This window comes from Microcebus murinus, chromosome 9 (assembly GCF_040939455.1).
Source record: "Microcebus murinus isolate Inina chromosome 9, M.murinus_Inina_mat1.0, whole genome shotgun sequence".
Taxonomy (NCBI): domain Eukaryota; kingdom Metazoa; phylum Chordata; class Mammalia; order Primates; family Cheirogaleidae; genus Microcebus; species Microcebus murinus.
Window position 1 is genome coordinate 98588267 of NC_134112.1, and position 21664 is coordinate 98609930.

General features: G+C 46.1%; 1 protein-coding gene across 6 annotated transcripts in view; it reads right to left on the reverse strand.

Moving 5' to 3' along the window:
• Positions 1-21664, reverse strand: part of PRKAG2 (protein kinase AMP-activated non-catalytic subunit gamma 2) — a 248261-nt gene that overhangs the window by 44129 nt on the left and 182468 nt on the right. For 5 of the 6 annotated variants that reach the window (XM_012786213.2, XM_076006742.1, XM_012786215.3 and 2 more), the window contains one exon: positions 8694-8763. In XM_012786213.2, the coding sequence (XP_012641667.2) occupies positions 8694-8763 (70 nt within the window). Of the gene's footprint in view, positions 1-8693; positions 8857-21664 lie in introns of those variants that run through there. The other variant, XM_076006743.1, reaches the window with a different exon arrangement.

Sequence of the window (21664 nt, forward strand, 5' to 3'; positions counted from 1 at the left end):
GCACAGAAAATTGATTGGAGCGGGCAGAGTAGGTGCTGGGAGAGCTCAGGCTTCTTGAATAGTCTTGAATAGGGAGATGGGAACTATGGCCCAGGGAGATAGAGGGAGGTTGATATTTAGCAAGTGACAGCCAACCCCCTGCTAGTTGAAAAAGTAAGGTGGTGGGGGCAGGGCCACTTAATGGATCAAGATATAAAAAACAAAGAAAAGGAGGAGGAGAGGGAGGGAGATAAGAACAGAGAGATCACATATCATGTCATCAAAGCCATCAAAGTTGAGGAAGTGATGGTGTCCAGGGTGATGGTGCAGAATGAGAAGTGGACCTCACAGAGCAACAAGGAAGTCCAGTATCTGATGCTCAAGGAGGAAGGGTGACTGCATGGCGTGAACTATATCGCATGAAATCTGCGCTAAAAATAAAAGAAAAAGAAGAGTAAGAAGAGAACCCTCAAGGAAATACACAGCCAGGTGTGTACGAGGAGACCAAGAGTGCTGTGTCAAAGAAATTACGGAAGTGCTTCAAGAAGAGAGAAGAGGTTGGCCGGGCGTGGCAGCTCACACCTGTAATCCTAGTACTCTGGGAGGCCGAGGTGGGCTGATTGCTCAAGGTCAGGAGTTTGAAACCAGCCTGAGCAAGAGCTATAAATAAAAAGAAATTAATTGGCCAACTAATATATATAGAAAAAATTAGCCGGGGATGGTGGCATGTGCCTGTAGTCCCAGCTACTCGGGAGACTAAGGCTGCAGGATTGCTTGAGCCCAGGAGTTTGAGGTTGCTGTGAGCTAGACTGACGCCAAGGTATTCACTCTAGCCTGGGCAACAAAGCAAGACCCTGACTCAAAAAAAAAAAAAAAAAGAAGAGAGCAGAGGTCATCTTTGGGGACTGTTCCTGAGAGCTGACGTAACATGAAACCTGACAGTCGTCCACCAGGTCTTGCAAAGCGAAGGCTGCGGGCAGCCCCAGCGTGTGTGGGTGCAGAGGTGGAGACGGGCGAGCACGGCCAGGAGGGGAAGGCAGGGAGCGGATTTCTGGGCGATCCTTCACACCGAAGTGCACACTGGGTTGCAGCAGGGGCTCTGCATGTCCAAGCCTCTGTGTGAAGCCCGGTCCCCCACCTTCCCAAGTACGTCACCTTGGTGAAGCTATTTAACCTCTGACTTCCTTAACTTCCTCCTCTAAAAATTAGGGATGATAAGAATATATACCTCTTAGGGTTGTCCCAAGGATTAGACAGATGCAGAGGACTTAGAAGGCTGCCTCACTATCTTTAATATATGCCTGCGATTATTACAACCACAGAAAAAAGGGTGTATTAATAAAAATGTTCCGCATTTTCCAAGTAAACATGAAAGGCTGTTTGCTGACAGGCCCACCAGGGAGCAGAGAAAGGCCCGAGAGCGAGGCCACGCAGCCCAGAGGTGAGCAGAGCTGCCGCCCGGCTCCTGATGACTTTCCATTTGGTTCCAGTAGCCTGTGAAGCCTGGTGACAAGTCCCACTTTTCACGTATCCCTGCATCCTCCGCATGCATCTTCCTCCTTGTTGAAAGCAGTCAGGGATCTTTCCTTCTCTGGCAACAAACCCTCTAACTGCGCTATCTCATCAAGTCTAAGATACCATCCAATGTTAAGTCACATCCTGACTTCAGAGAGATTAAAATGTGTGCTTAAAAACCTATGAAAGGGGGCACTGTGTTAAACATGGGGCCAGCTAGAGAGGGAAAATTTTAATTACAGACATTCTATGTACTATAATCAAGAAACAATAGATCTCTTATCTAAGATGAGCATGTAAACTCAGCAGGGATGGCAGAGTTTAGAAAACAGATTATTATCAGAGCCTTCTAGTGTGACAAGTAAGGATCAAGCAACTAAGCTGTGACCACAAACCTGCCACGTTAACATCTCTCCCACCAGAGCTCAGGACCCCCCCCCCCCATGTCAATACACTGACAGGTTGACTCTGCTGAGCCTCCGAGATGATCCTCTGAAAGCGAAGTGACAAAGGATTGACTTAACGGGTACCAAGAATACATGAAAGGTAATTCTCCCTTGAGTAAGTTAGAGCAGTTTCTCAACCTTTTTTTTTTTTTTTCTTTTTTGGAGACAAGAGTCTCCCATTGTCACCAGGGCTGGAGTTACGGTGTCGTCATCGTAGCTCACCGTCATCTCAAACTCCTGGGCTCAAGTGATCCTCCTGCCTCAGCTGCCCCAATGGCTGGGACTGCAGGTGAGCACAACCTTGCCCGGCTAATTTTTCTATTTTTTGTAGAGACACGGTCTCACTCTTGCTCAGGCTGGTCTCGAACCCCTGAGTTCAAGCAATCCTCCCGCCTTGGCCTCCCAGAGTGCTAGGATTACAGGTGTGAGCCACCATGCCCACCTCTCTTTTTCTTTTTTTTTTTTTTTTTTTTTTTTGAGACAGAGTCTCGCTTTGTTGTCCAGGCTAGAGTGAGTGCCGTGGCGTCAGCCTAGCTCACAGCAACCTCAAACTCCTGGGCTCGAGTGATCCTTCTGCCTCAGCCTCCCGGGTAGCTGGGACTACAGGCATGCGCCACCATGCCCGGCTAATTTTTTATATATATATCAGTTGGCCAATTAATTTTTTTCTATTTATACTAGAGACGGGGTCTCGCTCTTGCTCAGGCTGGTTTTGAACTCCTGACCTTGAGCAATCCGCCCGCCTCGGCCTCCCAAGAGCTAGGATTACAGGCGTGAGCCACAGCGCCCGGCCCCACCTCTCTTTTTCATTATTCTCCTTCCCCATCCTCCCCCAGTCATTTTGTGTATTTTTTTCTCTAATTGTCCTACCTCCATGAGATGTTAATACCACATAGAGTATATTCATGTACCGTGGCCCCTGGAGGGTCACCAACCCCTGTAACAGCTCAAATATTTTGTCCCCAGCAAGGACTAATCTTTGCTCACTCAGAGGATTATTCCCCCCAGTTGAGAAGGAATGAGTTATGAGTGAATGCAAAGTTTTGTTCTGTCTATTAGTTTATATAGTGATTGTTGATTGCTTTGGGGCCCTATTTTTTTTCTTTTTTCAGAGACAGGGTCTTGCTCTGTCACCCAGGCTAGAGTGCAGTGGCTAGATCATAGCTCACTACATACAGCCTTCAAATCCTGGGCTCAAGTGATCCTCTTGCCTCAGCCTCCCAAGTAGCTGAGACTACAGGTATGTCACCACGCCCAGCTAAGCTTAAACATTTTTTTGTACAGACAGGGTCTCACTATGTTGCACAGGCTGGTCTCAATCTCCTGGCCTCAAGCAACCCTCCCACTCAGCCTCCCAAAGTGCTAAGATCACAGGCATGAGCCACTGTGCCTGGGTTGGGGGTCCTACTTTCAAGGCAGAAGGAAAATTAAAAGATCACCAAGTGTTGGCTCCTATTTTTATAGAGAAAACCCATAATGATGACAATAACAAAACAAGCAAAGCCCCAGGAGACTTTATGGGCCATCCCAAGAATTACAGGTACTTTATAATATAGAACTGGGCCTAAATCCTGAGATTCTTCACTAAAAAATAAGACATTCCCCCTCCTACACAAAGTGGCCCCTATTTCTTACCTATTTCTGACCAGCCTTGCTAGAGTGCGTGTAGAGGGGAGTTCTGGAAAGAGGATTCTACGTTGGAAACACTTTGCAGGTGAAGAAGAAACAGTCAGGACAGAATGGATTGGCTGGAATGAAGTAAGCAGCAAATGAGGAGGAAGAAGAGGGAGACGTGGACCGGCAAGACACCCTTAGCTAAGTGGGTAAAACCACCACGGCGAGTTATCAGAAACCTGAAGTAACCGAAGATCCTTGGGCAGCTAAGACGACAAGAGGGAAGCTAGGAGAGTGCACAGATAGCGCTACACTGGGAAGCAGTGCCAGGATTAGGTTTGCTAGTCATGAATAAAACTGCTGAATAATTACCTACTTCCAAAAGCATTCATGGGTTGTTCAGATGCTTACAAAGTACTTTGTGCTTGGTCCTGGCCAGTAAATCAGTTCAAGGCAGTTAATATTGATAAACACAAACACAGAAAAGATGTGACTGGTCTAGCAATTAAAAATGTAAAAAGCGGCTGAGTGTGGTGGCTCACACCTGTCATCCTAACACTTTGGGAGGCCAAAGTGGGAGGACTGTTTGAGGGCCAGGAGTTCCGGACCTGCCTGGGCAACATAATGAGACCCTGTCTCTACAAAAAAAAAAAAAATTGGCTGGGTGTGGTGCCATGAGCCTATAGTCCCATCCCCGGAGTTCAAGGCTGCAGTGAGCTGTGATTGTGCCACTGCACTCCGGCCTGGGCAACAGAGGCCCTGTCTCAAAAAGAACCAAAAAACAAAACAAAACAAAAAAACCCAAAATGTAAAAAGCAAACTCAGAAAGTGATCACTATAGGCTAGGCACACTTCTCACTGTTTTTCATATACAGAATCATTTAATCTCCAAACATCCCCATAAAGCACTACTAACTACAAATATTTAATGTAATCACTGAGATCACGGAACACTACCAAGCATCTGCTGTACCCCAGCCATGACAGGCGCTGGGAAGAGAGAAGAGCAGACAGAGAGAAGTACACAAAGTATCCTGGGGGCGCCTCAAAGAGACGTGGTGGGGAAGATGGGCAGGGTATCAAGTGTTCAGTCCTGAGAATGTGCTACCCAAGGCGCAGACGCAAAGCAGGGGTTTGGCAAACTATGCCTGAGGGCCTAATCTGGCCTGTTTTGGTAAATAAAGTTTTACTGGAACACAGCCCTGCCCATTGTTTGGTCTTTAGCGGCTTTGTGCTTTCTTGCTGCAAGGGCAAACTGAGTAGTTGTAACAGACTGAGACCAAATCACCTGCAAAGGCTAAAAACTATTTACTATTTGGCCCTTTACAGAAAAGTTTGCCCGCCCACGTCCTAAAGCTTTGTTATTCAAAGTTAGGTCTGAGAACTGGAGGCAGCAGCATCCCCCCATGGCTGGGCAGAAATGCAGACTCTCAGGCCCCATTCCAGATCTAGAGAATTGGACTCTGCCTTTTAAAAAGACCTCTGGCGACTCTTGCGCACATAAAGGGAGGGGCAGTGGACCTGCAGAGTGAGAGAAGCCTGTGCTTATCTGATATACAGACAGGAAGCTGGTCTGTAAGAAGGGCTGACAGCAGAAAGGAGCAGGGAGCTTGTGTCATACCCCAGGGCCAAAAATGACCGCAACTAGGCAGGGCAGATCTCCATCCTTCTCCTTGACTTCCCCTAGGGCCTCTAGGTTGTTTCTAACAAATATAGTATCAGTTATAAATTATCAGGAAATAGAAAAATACTTGGTAACAAAAATATTAGTAATTATGTGTTTCCATGTATAACAAATGTATCTTGGTCAGTGTCATGCCTCCAGACATCAATGCATAAATTAAGATATTAACTGGGTAAGAGGGAAGTTTAAAAATGAAACAAGGATCTATTCAGTGGGTATCTATTACCTTAGGCTACTAACATATCAGTTCACAGGATATTTAAAAAGGTGTAATGCCTTACTGTTGGGACTCTTCTCCCCCTAAATAAGATTCTGCTTGATATTGGATTTTTCTGTATTTTAGATGAATAAGCAATTTAAAGTTCAAAAGAAACAAAGCAGCGTTTTGGACTAGCACGCCAACACTATTCCTTCTTCCAGCTCAGCTCAGCTTCCAAGTCACTGTTTAACATTCTGCCTCCTTAAAAATCTAGAAAAGTTTGACAGGGTTATTTGTGGGATTCAGTATGCTTTAAAGTAATGACAGCACTGTAGATAAAATTAGATGGGTGAAAGGGGAAATTTCCTTTCTTAGATGCTTAGGTTTAATACTTTACATTCATTACACTGGCAGAAATAATGTGAAAGAAAAAAAGATTGTATATCCGCTTTAAGAAATGCAACATAATTAAATTAATAAATCTCAAGTAAGAAAAAAAAAGGGACACCAAATCTGTGTTGAGAAGAATCTGTGTTAAATTCATTAATAAAAGCCTTTAGGGCCGGGCGCTGTGGCTCACGCCTGTAATCCTAGCTCTTGGGAGGCCGAGGCGGGCGGATTGCTCAAGGTCAGGAGTTCAAAACCAGCCTGAGCAAGAGCGAGACCCCGTCTCTACTATAAATAGAAAGAAATTAATTGACCAACTGATATATATATAAAAAATTAGCCGGGCATGGTGGCGCATGCCTGTAGTCCCAGCTACCCGGGAGGCTGAGGCAGAAGGATCACTCGAGCCCAGGAGTTTGTGGTTGCTGTAAGCTAGGCTGACGCCACGGCACTCACTTTAGCCTGGGCAACAAAGCGAGACTCTGTCTCAAAAAAAAAAAAAAAGCCTTTAAAAGTCCATGAATTCAGGCAGGGCACAATGGTTCATGTCTATAATCCTAGCACTCTGGGAGGGTGAGGCAGAATTGCTTGAAGCCGGGAGTTTGAGACCAACTTGGGTAACATAGTGAGACCCCAATTTCCACAAAAAAATTAAGGAATTAGCTAGGCATGGTAGTGCACACCTATAGGCCCAGCTTCTTGGGAAGCTGAGGCAGGAGGATCACTTGAGCCCAGGAGTACAAGGCTGCCATAAGTTATGGCCAGGCCAGTGCACTCCAGCCTGGGCAAGGGTCATAAGGGAAACCCTCATCTATTACTTGGAGCATCAGGCACCAAAGACCCCCACCACTCACGGAAGACCCACATCAGCATAATACTAACCTGTTACCTGACCCATCAACTAGTCTATTGCCTGGCATCAGCATAACACTAAATCTATTGCCTGGAGCATCAACATAATATTAACCTATTACCTGGTGGGCATTAGCAACCTGATACCCCACCCCTCAGACTACCCCAACTTAATAAAAATGGGAAAAATCGGGTAGACAGAGTTCAGAATTTGGTGGCAAGGCCCCTCTGAGCCCACCAGTGAGAATAAACTTTCGATCTTCAGGACCACCAGCTGTAACACTTGCTGTAACCATAGAGTGAGATTCTATCTCTTAAAAAAAAAAAGTTTATGAATTCAGTACAATGGTTAATGGCACTTTAGTAATATATAACTAATATTTATAAAGTATTTATTATAGGTTTATACTGTACTAAATACCATGATACAGACTACCTGATATAATCCTGATATTATACCCATTTTATAAATGAGGAAACCAAGGCACAGAGAGGCTAAGTAACTCATCCAAGGTCAAACCGCATAATCAGGAGTGGAGGTGTGATGTGAACCTGGGCCTGGGCCTGCTTTCCAAGTCTCCTCTTGCCTTCATGTTAATCTGAGAAAACTGTAAATGCAATAGACTCTCATTGTTATTAACATCAGAGACAAAAAAAAAATGCTGTGATTTAGACATTCAAAGTCTCAATGGAAAGAGTCACCATATCACCCTGTGGACAGTGGCCAAAATTTGGCCTGCAATATAATAAAATCGAGGAATAGTGAGGTGGATTCGAATTAAGACACTGGATTTTCAGTAGGATAAAATGCAAATGAAGTCCAGTAACATTCTGAAATGCATCACTTGTTAATAATAAATATGGACAAAGACTTTTAATGATTACTGCAATGGTTGCATTATCTTCTAGCTAACATGTTTGTGAAATGCTGCAGTGAATCTAGAGGATAGCAGGCACCGGCTAATTCTATTGGGTTAATGCTTTCATGTTGGCTGTGCACTGTTATTTAAGTAATTGCCTGACTGTGAATGAACAGAGGTATTAAAGTAAAGTTGGCACAAGGGACAGCATCCACATGGCACATTCTTTGTTTCCAGAGCTTTAGTCTATCAACACTCCCGGAAAAAAGAGAAGTCGCTAAATAAATAATGGAAGTACACAAGATAGTGTGAAGGCCTTTTGAAGTCCTCAAATTGTTAAGCATATCATATGGAGTTCTTTTTTGACTTTGTGCTGATCGTGTTCCATTTTAAGTATTAATTTTGCCAAAGAACAAGCTCATCTCCTTCAAATTTTAACAGCTTCAGAACAAGATCCTGGCGATAGCTCATCATATTTCATTTTAAATATTAATTTTGCCAAAGAACAAGCTCATCCCCGGCAAATTTTAACAGTCTCCAAATTAAGATCCAGGTTATTTATTACCTGTAAGAAGATATAAGAAGAAAACAGGACAGGAAAAAGAACAACAAAGTGAGAGGAGTGGTGACCGGAATGATGGGGCGAGAGGGTCGCCTGAACTCAAAACCAGTTCCATAAGCCGCTTCAGGTTTTCATATTTAACTTTCCCTATTAAAAAGGAAGACACACCCTACTGGTGGTATTTTCCCAAACACACAGAAGGGAACCAGTTTGGGTTACTGAAAGGTACGGACCGCAGATGTAATCTGGGGTTCCCTCAGAGTGTGCGGTGACATGTACCATTAGCACGGCATGACACCTCGCTCTAATTCGAGTTCGGCTAGTTAAGGACAAAAGGGCCGCCCACCGGTGCGGATGCCGGTGGCCGGGCTCCTCCGGGAAGCCCAGCCGGCGTCCCCTCCGGAAGGCACGGCGCGCCCTGCAGACCCGAGCTGGCCGGCGCCCACGTCCCCACCCGGCCCCGACGCTCCCGCGGGACGCAGCCCTCGGCGGGGCAGCGGCCGGGCGAACGGGGCGGGGGCCCGGGGTCCCGCACGCCCTCCTCGGGCGGCCGCCGCGGGAATGCCCGCACGCCGGGCGGCGGAGGCGCACTCACCTTCTTCCTCGAACTCCAATTTCTCCAGCATGCCGGCTTCCGCGGGTCCCGGGGCCGCCGCCAGCGCCGCCTGAGGGGGAGGAGGAGGACAGCGATCAGCATGAGCCGCCGCGGCGCTCGTCCCCGGCCGGCGGGCTCGCGGCCGGCCGAGCTCGGGCCTCGCGCCGCGGCGCCGCCGGGAGGAGGGGCCTGGCGGGCGGACGCAGGCGGGCCGGGCCGGGCCGGGGCGGGGCGCGCGCGGCCCACCCGCCCCTCCGCGCGCGAGGCACCGCGCTCCCGCCCTGCGCCCGTGGGGCGGCCCGCGTGGAGGCGGCGTGCGCGGGGCCGGGCGCGCCAGGGCTGCACGGAGCGCCCCCTCCGGCCGCCGCCCGCCGCCCGCCTCCTCCCCGCTGCCGCCGGCGGCCATTAGGCGCGGCCCGCGCGCTCACCCGCCTCGGCCTCGCAGCCCGCTCGCCGCCGCGCTCGCTCCCCGCCCGCGGCGCCGGGGGCCCAACCTGCGCAGGTGTGGGCTCGGCCCCGGGCGGGGCGCCCGGGCGGGGGGCGGGGCGCGGTCCTGGAGGCCGCGGATGCCTGAGGGGGACGCGCCGCGCGAGGGGTCGCTGCTCGCTTCCCTTTTCCTCTTCACAATTTTAGATCCATCTATCTAATCTCGTCCCCCTTAAAAAAAAAAAACCACTGCTGCACGGGTCACACGTATTGTAGATGCACTTTGTTGCCATCAGTTTTTTCCAGCCGCGGGACTCCGAATTTGCGTCCCCTCCTCACGGCCGGGGAAGCTGCCGCCACAGGCCCACACAGTCTGAATCTGGCCCCGGCCGCCCCAGTCACCCTGGACTGGGTATCCGAGACTCTCCAGTCGCCGTCTCAGGTCGGCAGGCGGCGTGGCCCGCGGCGGTGCCGGCGGCGGAGGGGACAGCGGTCCTGTCGCCTGACAGCCGTGCCGGCGCCATCTACAGGGGAGCCTCGGCCGGCTGCAGGACGGGAGGGCCCCGTCAGTGAGATTAGCTCTCTAGCGCCCATTAGGGCTGCCAAGGGCCCCAGCTCTGGGAAGGAACGTGGTCCTGTCACTCTTGCCCGCGGGAGGAAGTACTGACACCTTTCTTTTTGCTTTGTCATCTCACTTGCGCCAATCCCTGAGTCTTAAACGTCCCCTTAAAAAAAGAAAAGGGGTGGGGAGAGGAAAAGAAGACAAAAATAATATTGTAAGATGTGGTAAAAATCTACAGCTTATGTCATGCTTCGTACTGAAAGAATGAATGTTTTTCCTTCTAGGGTTGGAAGCAAGGCAAGGATGTCTGTTCTCATTAATCTTATTAAACATAGTTCTAGAAGTTCTAGTCCCTGCAATAAGGCAAGAAAACGAAATAAAAGGGATACAGATGGAAAGGGAAAAAATTAAAGTCATGCAGATGACATGGTTATCTACAGATAAAAGCCCAAAGAGATCTACAGAAACAGGAACTTGTGAGTTCAACAAGGTCATGGGATACAAGAGCAACCACAAAAATCAACAGTGTGTCTGTATACTAACAATGAACATGTGGAAACATTAAAAACATAATACCATTTACAATCACGGAAAATAAAAGTAATACTTAGGTATAAGCTTAAGAAACCATGTACCTCTATGTGCTGAAAACCGCTAAATGTGGATGAAATGAAAGACATCCCATGTTCATGAATTGGAAAACCCAACATAGAAAAGATCTCAGTTCTCCACAAGTTAATCTTTTGATTTGATGTAAATGTTACCAAATTCCCAACAGGTTTTTGTGGACTTAAGATAAGCTTATTCTAAAATGTGAAAGGAAAGGCACAAGCTCTAGAATACCTACAACAATCTTGAAAAAGAATGAAGTGGGAGGAATTGCTCTACTCGAGATTAAAGCTTACTATATAGCTACAGTAACCAAGACTATGTGGTATTGGCAGAGAAACAGACATAATAATCTATAGAAACAAATGGAAAACCCAGAAATAGATCCATGCAAATATGCCAAATCAACTTTTGATACAGTGTAAAATTAATGGCGCTGGAGCATCTGGACATCAAAAGGCAGAAAAACAAATCTTAACGAACTAAGCCTTGCACCTTATATAAAAATTAGCTAAAATTCGATCATAGACTTAAAAACAAAACATAAAGCTATAAAACTTTTAGGAGACTTGACACCAAAAATACAATCCATAAAAAGAGAAACTGAGAAAGTGGATCTCATTAAAATAAGGAACTTTTGCTTTGTGAAAGACCAAGATAAATGGATGAAAAGACAGCTACGGAGTACAAGAAAATACTTGCAAACCACATAGCCAACAAATTACTAGTGTTTAGAATACAAAAATAACTCTCAATGCTTTACAGAAAAAAAATGAAAACAATCCAGTTAGAACGTGGGCAAAAGATGAAGGTATATTTTACCAAAAAAGATACATAGATGGCAAATGCAAATTGAAACCACAATGAGATGTCACTACACACCTATTAGGAGGGCTAAAATATAAATAGTAAGAACACCAAATGCTAATAAGGATGTAGAGAAATGGGATCACATCTGCATTGCCGGTGGGAATGCAAAATGGAACTGCCACTCTGGAAAACAATTTAGCAGTTTCTTTTCTTTTTTTTTTTATTTCGGCATATTATGGGGGTACAGATTTTAAGGTTTCAATAAATGCCCTTCCCCCCCTACCCCCACAAGTCTGAGTTTCCAGCATGACCATCCCCCAGATGGTGCACATCTCACTCATTATGTATGTATATACCCACCCCCCTCCCCCCTGCCCAATACCCTATTACTGTAGTACCTATGTGTCCACTTAGGTGCTACTCAGTTAATACCAGTTTGCTGGTGAATATATGTGGTGCTTGTTTTTCCATTCTTGGGATACTTCACTTAGTAGTATAGGTTCCAGCTCTAACCAGGAAAATATAAGATGTGCTATACCACCGTTGTTTCTTAGAGCTGAATAGTACTCCATGGTATACATATACCACATTTTATTAATCCATTCTTGGATTGATGGGCACTTGGGCTGTTTCCACAGCCTTGCGATTATGAATTGTGCTGCTATAAACATTCTAGTGCAGGTGTCTTTTTTGTAGAGTGTCATTGGATCTTTTGGGTAGATGCCCAGCAATGGGATTGCTGGATCAAATGGTAGATTCACTTGTATCGCTTTAAGGTATCTCCATATTGCTTTCCACAGAGGTTGAACTAGTTTGCAGTCCTACCAGCAGTGTAGGAGTGTTCCTCTCTCTCCACATCCACGCCAGCATTTGTTATGTGGAGACTTTTTGATAAAGGCCATTCTCACCGGAGTTAAATGATATCTCATTGTGGTTTTGATTTGCATTTCCCTGATGATTAGAGATGATGAGCATTTTTTTCATATGTTTGTTGGCCATTCTTCTGTCTTCTTTAGAAAAGTTTCTGTTCAAGTCCTTTGCCCACTTTTTAATAGGGTTATTTGATTTTTTCTTGCTAATTTTCGTGAGTTCTAAGTATATTCTAGTTATCAGCCCTTTATCGGATATGTAGGATGCAAAAATTTTCTCCCATTCTGTAGGTTGTCTGTTTACTTTCATGACTGTTTCTTTGGCTGTGCAGAAGCTTTTTAGTTTCATCATGTCCCATTTATTTATTTTTGTTGCTGCTTTGATTGCCTTTGGGGACTTCTTCATAAACTCTTTGCCTAGGCTGATGTCTAGGAGAGTGTTTCCAACATTTTCCTCTAGAATTCTAATAGTTTCATACCTTAGGTTTAAGTCTGTTATCCAGCGTGAGTTGATTTTTGTGAGAGGTGAAAGGTGTGGGTCCTGCTTTATTTAGCCTTTTACAAGTGGCTATCCAGTTTTCCCAGCACCATTTATTGAAAAGGGATTCTTTTCCCCAGCGTATGTTTTTGTCTGCTTTGTCAAAGATTAGATGGCTATATGAGGATGGTTTTATATCAGGATTCTCAGATCTGTTCCACTGGTCAATATTCCTATTTTTGTGTCAATACCAGATTGTTTTAATTACTACAGTTTTGTAGTATAGTTTGATATCTGGCATATTAATACCTCCCATTTTGTTTTTGTTGCCTAGAATTGCTCTTGATATTCGGGGTCTTCTTTGGTTCCATACAAAGCATAAAATTATTTTTTCTATATCCGTGAAGAATGCTGATGGAATTTTAATAGGTATTGCATTGAATCTGTAGATCAGTTTGGGAAGTATAGACATTTTAATGATGTTGAGTCTGCCAATCCATGAGCATGGAATGGATTTCCATCTGTTTACATCCTCTGCTATTTCCTTCCTCAGTGTTTCATAGTTCTCCCTGTAGAGGTCTTTTACCTCCTTGGTTAAGTATACTCCTAGGTACTTTAATTTCTTTGTTGCTATTGTGAAGGGTATTGAGTCTTTAACTTGGTTCTCAATTTGATTGTTGTTGGCGTATACGAATGCCTCTGATTTCTGTGTATTGATTTTGTATCCTGAGACTTTACTAAATTCATTTATCAGTTCCAGGAGTTTCTTGGTTGAATCTTTGGGGTTTTCTAAATATAATATCATATCATCAGCAAACAGTGAAAGTTTGATCTCTTCTGCCCCTATTTGGATACCTTTAATTCCATTTTCCTCTCTGATTGCCGTAGCCAGGACTTCCAGCACTATGTTGAATAGAAGTGGAGATAGTGGGCAGCCTTGTCTGGTTCCAGTTCTAAGTGGGAATGCTTTCAGTTTTACCCCATTCAGTATGATGTTGGCTATGGGTCTGTCATATATGGCTTGTATCATTTTTAGGTATGTCCCTTCTATGCCTATTTTATTAAGTGTTCGTATCATGAAAGGGTAATTTAGCAGTTTCTTATAAAACTAAACATGCAACTCCCATATAACACGTCAAGAGCTATCTTGGGCATTTACCCTAGGGAAATGAAAACTTACGTTTACACAAAAACCTATACATGAATGTTCACAGCAGCTTCACTTATAAGAGCCCAAACTGGAAAAAACAGATGTCACTTGATGGGTGGATGGTTAAGCAAACTGTGGTACGTCTATATGATGGACTACTACTCAGCAGTAAATGGGAATGAACTATTGATACAGACAACCTCCAAATCTCCGGGGAACTATGTTGAGCACAAAAAGCTAATCCCAAAAAGGTCACATAGAGTAAGATACCACTCAATAGGACACCATTGAAATGACAAAGTTGTAGAAATGGAGAGCAGATTAGCGGATGCCAGGTGTCTGGGTGGGGTAGAGGGACGGAGGTGCGTATGTCTATGGGAGGGCCATGTGAGGGGTCGCTGTGGGGATGGAACGGTTCTACATCTTGACTGCCATCAATGTCAATCTTCTGCTTGTGCGATCACAATATATTTTTCCTCCAATGAGTCAAGCCAAGCTGAGTTAATTATGTGGAGGATGTGACAATTTGGATTAATTTTAAAAACATATTTATTGGAATGTAATTCAGATACCATAAAATAACTCACCCATTTAAAGTGTACAATTCAGTGATTTTCAGTGTATTCAGAGTTCTGCAACTATCTAAGTTTACAACATTTTCATCATCCCAAAGAGAAATCCTGTACCCATTAACAGTCACTTCCCATTCCCTGCCCACCCCCCACACTCATCTCTAGGCAACCACTAATCTGCTTTCTGTCTCTACAGATTTGCCTCTTCTGGACATTTCATATAAGTGGAATCATCCAACATCTGGGCTTTTGTGACTGGCTTCTTTTTTTGTTTTATCCATTCCTCAGTTGATGGGCATTGAGGTGGTTTCCACTTTTTGGCTATTATGAATGCTGCTGCTATGAACATGCATGTATAAACGTTTGTGTGGACATGTGTTTTCATTTCTTTTGCGTGTATGCCCAGAAGTGGAATTGCTGGGTCATATGGTAACTCTATGCTCAATATTTTGAGGCAATACCAAAATGTTTTCCACAGTGGCTGCGCTATTTCACATTTTCACTAGCAATGTGTGAGGGTTCCAGTGTCTCCTGCACTGCTTAGCTTTGCAAGATGTTACCCACAGGTACACGGGATCTCTCTGTATTATTTTTTACAAGTGTAGTGAATATACAATTATCTCAAAATAAAAGTTTAATTTAAAAAATAGTTTGGTTCCGACAGCAGAAGTATCTTTCATCCTATTTTAAAAAATCTATATTTTTGTTTTTTGCATTCATTTTACTATAAATAAAAAAATAAATCCCTAATTAGTGTTTATTGATTAGGAACACCACCAATTTTACCTGTAACCCTGATGGCTTGATTTTAGGAAGCAGAAATGGGTAGCAATGGGAGGGAGTATGCATGCCGGGAGGACTGCAAAAGCAGCTCACAGACTAAAAAGACCTGTAGCCATCACTATAAAAGTTGGTAGAGAATTATAAATTGAAACAAATTAATGTATTCTGCTACTTCACTTGATAATGGGTGTACGGGAGTGGCCTAAAATAAAAATGCTTTTATGTAATATGCTAGTGATGTTGAATTTATTTGCATAGGTTTTGCCTTACTAAGACATCTCATGTTCTCTTCCTTATACAGGAAGATAGTCATAGAACACTAGAAAAAAAAGGAAATTGCTTTTTATAACACACTCAGTCAATTTCAGGATTCTGAGGGCTTTCAAAGCTTTTTAGGTGTGTACATAAATGTTCAACAGGGTCAAAAGAGAGATGGATTAATCAGCACAAATTATTTGAAGCTGGTGGTCATCAGTTGCCCTTTCATGGTGACGTTTTCTTAAAGGCTCAACAGACTTATGGGAGACTTACTTTTAGCTATTTCAGGCAGGCAGGGAAGGCGGTAGGGGAGGCGAGGAGAGGGAAAGGCTCTGGCAAGGTCCTGAGTGCAAAGAGAAGGCGCTCGATCTTATGATGCCATCTCCTCTCTCAATCCTTCAGCACCAGGCATGTCCGATGCAGCAAAAACAGACAAACCCACCACCCCAAACCTCCTGAGAATCCAGACGGATTTCCCCAGGCAGACTTAAAACGGGCATGCTGTAGTAGACAGGCTCTGGGTTTTCTTCTCGGGTCTGGGGCTGTTCCACCACTGGGGACCTTTCTACCTGTCCACCATGGATCGGCTCCTGCAGCCAGTCTGGGGGCCACTGGACTCTAGTGGGGTGGGAGGGATCAGAAGGCCCCGAGCTGAGCTTTATTGAAAGAATGCCTGAGAAACGGAATTTTTGGTTGGTGAAAATGCTAAATTATTAAGGTTTCTCTTACATAATTGTGCCCAGGTGCAGCAAAACGCAGTATTTTGGAGGACTATAGGAAGGGAAAACTCCAGCCTGAAAGCTTAATCATAAAACGACTGCCAAAAAAGCACTCCTTCATGCACCGAGGTCGGATATGAGTTTGCGCTGCCTTTTGAAAAAAGTCTTAAATAGCTACTGCAGGAAATAAATCAACCTCAAACACTGGGTAAGAAGCTCCTGAATAATTTAGCGTACAGAGCCGGCAGCTTCTATGCGTCCCGCTGTCTTCTGTGAGCGCCACCCTGCTCTGCAAGGGCGTCCTCTGTAGGGTCAAGCCCGACGTGAATCTTCCCAGGGCTGGACAGGAGCGGTGCATGCGGTCCCTTCCGACTCCCCTCGGTTGCGTGGTCCTACCCCCGTGTGCCTGCCACCGCCAAGCCCCAGCCCCGCCCAGCTCCCGAGCCCAGCGCTGCCTCCTGCTCATCGCCATTTGAACCCAATTCGAACGCAGTCCATCCAAAACCGCCCGAGTCCTCTCATTTGGTTGTCTTAGCCTCTCGTGAGGCCACCCAGTGTCTCGGCCCCCACACCTGTGCCCCCAGCTCAGGCTGCCGTGCTGGGCCAGTGGGAGCCCCCTCTGGTCTGGCCCTATTCTAGTCCCTTTGCTTCCCTGGAGCTGGAGTGCCAGTGATGGTTAATCTCAGTCTTACGTGTCAGCCAGACTGGACTAAGAAATACCTAGAGAATGGGTGGAGCATCCGTTTTGGGGGAGTCTGCGAGCACATATCGAGAAGAGGCAGCGTGTGAGCCGGTCTGCTGAGTGCAGCAGGTCTGCCTCAATGGGGGCAGGCACCATCCAGTGTGGTGGGGGTGGGGATAGATCAAAAGAGGAGAGAAAAGGATTGCTTTGCTTTCTCCTAAGCTGGGACACCCTTCTCCTTCTGCCCTTGGGCATGAGAACTCTAGGCCCTGTGAGTCCTTGAGACTCCAGGACTCACACCAGGAGCCGCCCAGGTTCTAGAGCCTTTGGTCCCGAACTGAGAATTACACCATCAGCCTCCCTGATCCTGAGGCTTTGGAACTTGGACTGAGCCATGCTACTGGCATCTCCAGCTTGCAGATGGCCTGTTATTGGACTTCTCAGCCTCCATAATCACATGAGCCAAGTCCCCTAATTTTAATAAATCCCCTCCTATCATCTATCTATCTATCTATCTATCTATCTATCTATCTATCTATCTATCTATCTATCTACGATTGGCTCTGACTCTCTTGTGAACCCTAATACACATTTTGGTACCTGGAGTGGTTCTAGAGGAACATGATTTTTAAAAACTGAGTTTCCTTAATTGGTTTTGGTATTTCTGGAATTGGCTGTCTAATTCCAGATGTTGGACCTAACAATGTTATGGACTCTACTTCTAATGGGACAGAGAGCACTGACAGTCCATGGCATGAGATACGAAGAATATCTGCATTTCACGCTCCTAACCGACCACTTGTAAGCAGCAAGGAACTGGGCGACTGTGTATGATATCTCGGAACGTCCGTGGAAAGCCAAGATCTGACGAGGTTGGTCGGTTGCTTCTAATGTTGCTGGACAAGTGACGAAGGAAGGGATGGGCTCGGGGATTCGGATTTCTGGCCCCAGCTTTGCATAAATAGCCTAAGAGCTTCTCAGTGTGTCCTGGGCCACAATCTTCCCCCCCTTAGCCACAGGGCTGATACTGCTGAGAACCAAATGCAGGCCCTTGTCATCTGACTGGCTGAATTACAAGGAAAGCTGAGCTCTCAGCCGTACACGGTGTCTGCTGTCAACGTGAGGGCACTGGTTGAGGAAGGATGGGGTCCTGTACGTTGGGATAAGGACGTGTGGCATTGCTGAGGCTGAGGACGTGAGGCTCCTAAATTCCCATGAGTCTTTTTCACCAGCAGAAGTGGCCTCCCCACCCCCACCCACAGTGGGTGGCCTGTCCATCTGAGGGAATAACTCCGCAGTTCCCTGGGGAAACAGTAACGCTCCCCCCACCTCCCTGCAGCTGCCAAGCCAAACAAGGCTGATTCTCCTCGGGACCCACCCCGACACCCCTCTTTGCTTCCACACCAATAACCAGGCTCAAGTAGGTGAGGTACACAGCGCGACCCAAGGGGAGCTGTGCCGCACCCCGAAAGAACAACTTGAGTTTTCTAACTTAGATAAGCAGAAATCCGGAGAACATTGTGGGAATGGAAATTAAGGGTGTAGGATAATGGCAGAAGGAGAAGTACGTTGGCTCATGTCGAATGATGTTGACATGGGCCCTCCAAGCAGAGATTCCGCGTTTCATGTTACAGCCTGGGGAGTGTGGGACGGCGCTAACGGTTTGGCTGGCTGGCTGGCTGAAACCCGGATGAAGAGATGGCCCGCCATGAGCAGGCTGGACATGCCTGGTCTTCTCAGGTTATGCAGAGGAAGCGATTCCAAGGCTTAGGGACACCGGAATGCCAGAGGGGGTTTGTCACTTAAAACCTACTATCCCAGACTGGGAGGGTGCAGGAGACACAGCTTTCACCAATACCTGGAGAGAGATTTGTGGGGGGAGCCCCAGCAGCCCTGAAGAGCTCCTGACAGCTCTTCCCTGTAGGATGGGCCTTACAGTGGGAACCACAGCCACTCAACTGGAAAACTTAAATGCAATGAGACTAATTGGCTCCTGGTGGCGGGTCCCAGGTGGCGGCACTCAGCTGTCGCGGGCAAGGTTGGGCGGTTACGGTGACGGACAGCAGAGTCAAAGCTGCAGTCGGAGCAGTCTGACTTATATTGGAGCAGTCTGACTTACAAAGACCTACGGTGTTAGCCACGGTGTTCTTGGAAGTGAAATACCTAGGAAGCTTACCAATTCCTACTTGATCTGTATAAGCAGAAAACTTTCAGGTCAAGTGAACAAAAGTCTAACTATTAATAGAATCATAAAAGCAGAGAGTCCTGGCCCCCCAGTCAATTCCCAGACTTGAGCCAGTTTATAGACCCTGAACCCCTGGAATGAAGGGGAGGCCAGGTCCTTTCCAGAAAGGACCATAGTACACTGCCAAAAATTATACTGTTAATCCTATTCCATCCTTCCCCGGGGGACCTACAGCCTTTACCAGGGTAACTGTGCACTGGGGCAAGGGAAATGAGCACACGTTTTGGGGACTACGGGACACTGGCTCTGAACTGACATTGATTCCAAGAGATCCGAAACCTCACTGTGACCCTCCAGCTAGAGTAGGGCTGGGGAGCTAAGGGGATCAGTGGAGTTTTAGCTCAGATCCGACACAGTGTGTCCAGTGGGTCCCCAAACCCACCTTGTGGTCCTTTCCCCAGTTCCTGAATGCAGAGACAAATGGCAGCTGGCAGAATCCCCAAATTAGGTCCCTGGCATGTTGGGTGAAGGCTACTGCAGAAGGAAAGGCCCATGCAAGCTGTCAGTGCTGCTTCTAGCCAGGAAAATATAAATCAATCAATACAGGGTCCCTAGAAAGGATTGCAGGGATGAGTACCACCATTGAGGACTTGAAGGACGCAGGGTGGTGAATCCCATCATATCCCCGTTCAGCTCTCCTATCTGGCCTGTGCGGAAGACAGATTGATCCCAGAGAGTGACAACAGATTACGGTAAGCTTAACTGGGCGGTGACTCCAGCTGCAGCTGCTGTACCAGATGTGGTTCCACTGCTTGAGCAAATTAACACGCCTCCTGGTACCTGGTGTGCAGCTACCGATCTGGCAAATGCCTTTTTCTCCACCCCTGGCCACAAGGCCCACCAGCAGCAGTTTGCTTGCAGCTGGCAAGGCCAGCAGCACAGCACACCTGCACTGTCCTACCTCGGGGGGACATCGCGCCAAGCCCTGTGTCATGATTGAGTTCACAGGGACACTGACTGCCTTTCCCTTCCACAAGATATCATACTGACAGATTTTACTTTTCTGTCTCCTCTATTTTTTCCCATTTAAAAAATTAATTAATTAATTTATCGAGACAGAGTCTCGCTCTGTTGCCCAGGCTAGAGTGAGTGCTGTGGCATCAGCCTAGCTCACAGCAACCTCAAACTCCTGGGCTCATGTGATCCTCCTGCCTCAGCCTCCCGAGTAGCTGGGACTACAGGCATGCGCCACCAGGCCTGGCTAAATTTTTCTATATATTTTTAGTTGTCCAATTAATTTCTTTCTATTTTTAGTAGAGATGGTGTCTTGCTCTTGCTCAGGCTGGTCTGAAACTTCTGAATTCAAACGATCCACCTGCCTCAGCCTCCCAGAGTGCTAGGATTACAGGCATGAGCCACGGCACCTAGTCTTTTCCCATTTCTTTAATTTCAAAATATTAAGGGGGTACAAATGTTTTAGGTTCCATGGGTTGCTTTTGTAATGCTTGAGTCATGGCTGTAGGTGTGCCCATCACCCACATAGTGTTCATTGGACCCATTAGGTGGGTTTCTGACCCCCACCCCATCTCGTCTAATCCCACAAGCTCTGGAAGTGGAAGAATGACTCTTTATCATCTCTTGCATTGTCTGTGTCTGACACATAGTGGGCATTCAAAAAATATTCGAGTGAAATGAATTGTTCCTTACCAGATCAATTAAAACTTGGTGGGCAGGTAAATAGTTGATTTTAGTAGCATAAATGGATTAGCAGTTATTTCATTCAATTTACTCCTGCCTTTCTTGGATCTCATTCCTGTTCAGAAATGATTATAGTCACTTTCCCTTCAGTGTTGGAATTAAAATTTTGTTTTTGTTTTCCGAGACAGAGTCTAGCTCTGTTGCTTGGGCTAGAGTGCCATGGCGTCAGCCTACCTCACAGCAACCTCAAACTCCTGGGTTCAAGCAATCCTCCTGCTTCAGCCTCCAAAGTAGCTGGAACTACAGTTGCATGCCACCATGCCTGGTTAATTTTTTTATTTTAATTACCCAGCTAATTTTTTCTATTTTTAGTGGAGACCAGGGTCTTGCTCTTGCTCAAGCTGGTCTCCAACTCTTGACCTTAGGCAATCCTCCCACCTTGGCCTCCCAGAGTGCTAGGATTATAGGCGTGAGCCACCATGCCCTGGCCAGATCATTGTTAATAGTTTTTCATCCCTTTTTAATCCCCAAATTTATGGAAGCTCTGGACTTAATTTGGTGAAAAGTTACAAAAATGATTGAGACAGGCCTGCACAGTGGCTCACGCCTGTAATCCTAGCACTCCGGGAGGCCGAGGCAGGTGGATTGCTTGAGGTCAGGAGTTCGAAACCAGCCTGAGCTAGAGCGAGACACCGTCTCTACTATAAAAATAGAAAGAAATTAATTTGCCAACTAATATATATAGAAAAAAAATTAGCCGGGCATGGCGGTGCATGCCTGTAGTCCCAGCTACTCAGGAGGCTGAGGCAGAAGGATTGCTTGAGCCCAGGAGTTTGAGGTTGCTGTGGGTTAGGCCGATGCCATGGCACTCACTCTAGCCTGGGCAACAAAGTGAGACTCTGTCTCAAAAAAAAAAAAAATGATTTAGACAGAATACTTCTGTTTTTGTTCCATTCTGTCCTACATCTTTAACTCTTTGTTTTGCAGTTCTCTGATATTGTTTATAGCTACATTTATGTGTTTATTATATGTACACTCCGAATCTTATCTAAACATATTATTTATTCCTTGATTCAGATGAACATGTAAAATTATGTTATATATAAATATGTGGCCGGGCACGGTGGCTCATGCCCCGTCCCCATGCCCCGTCCTTGCTACAGGCAAACA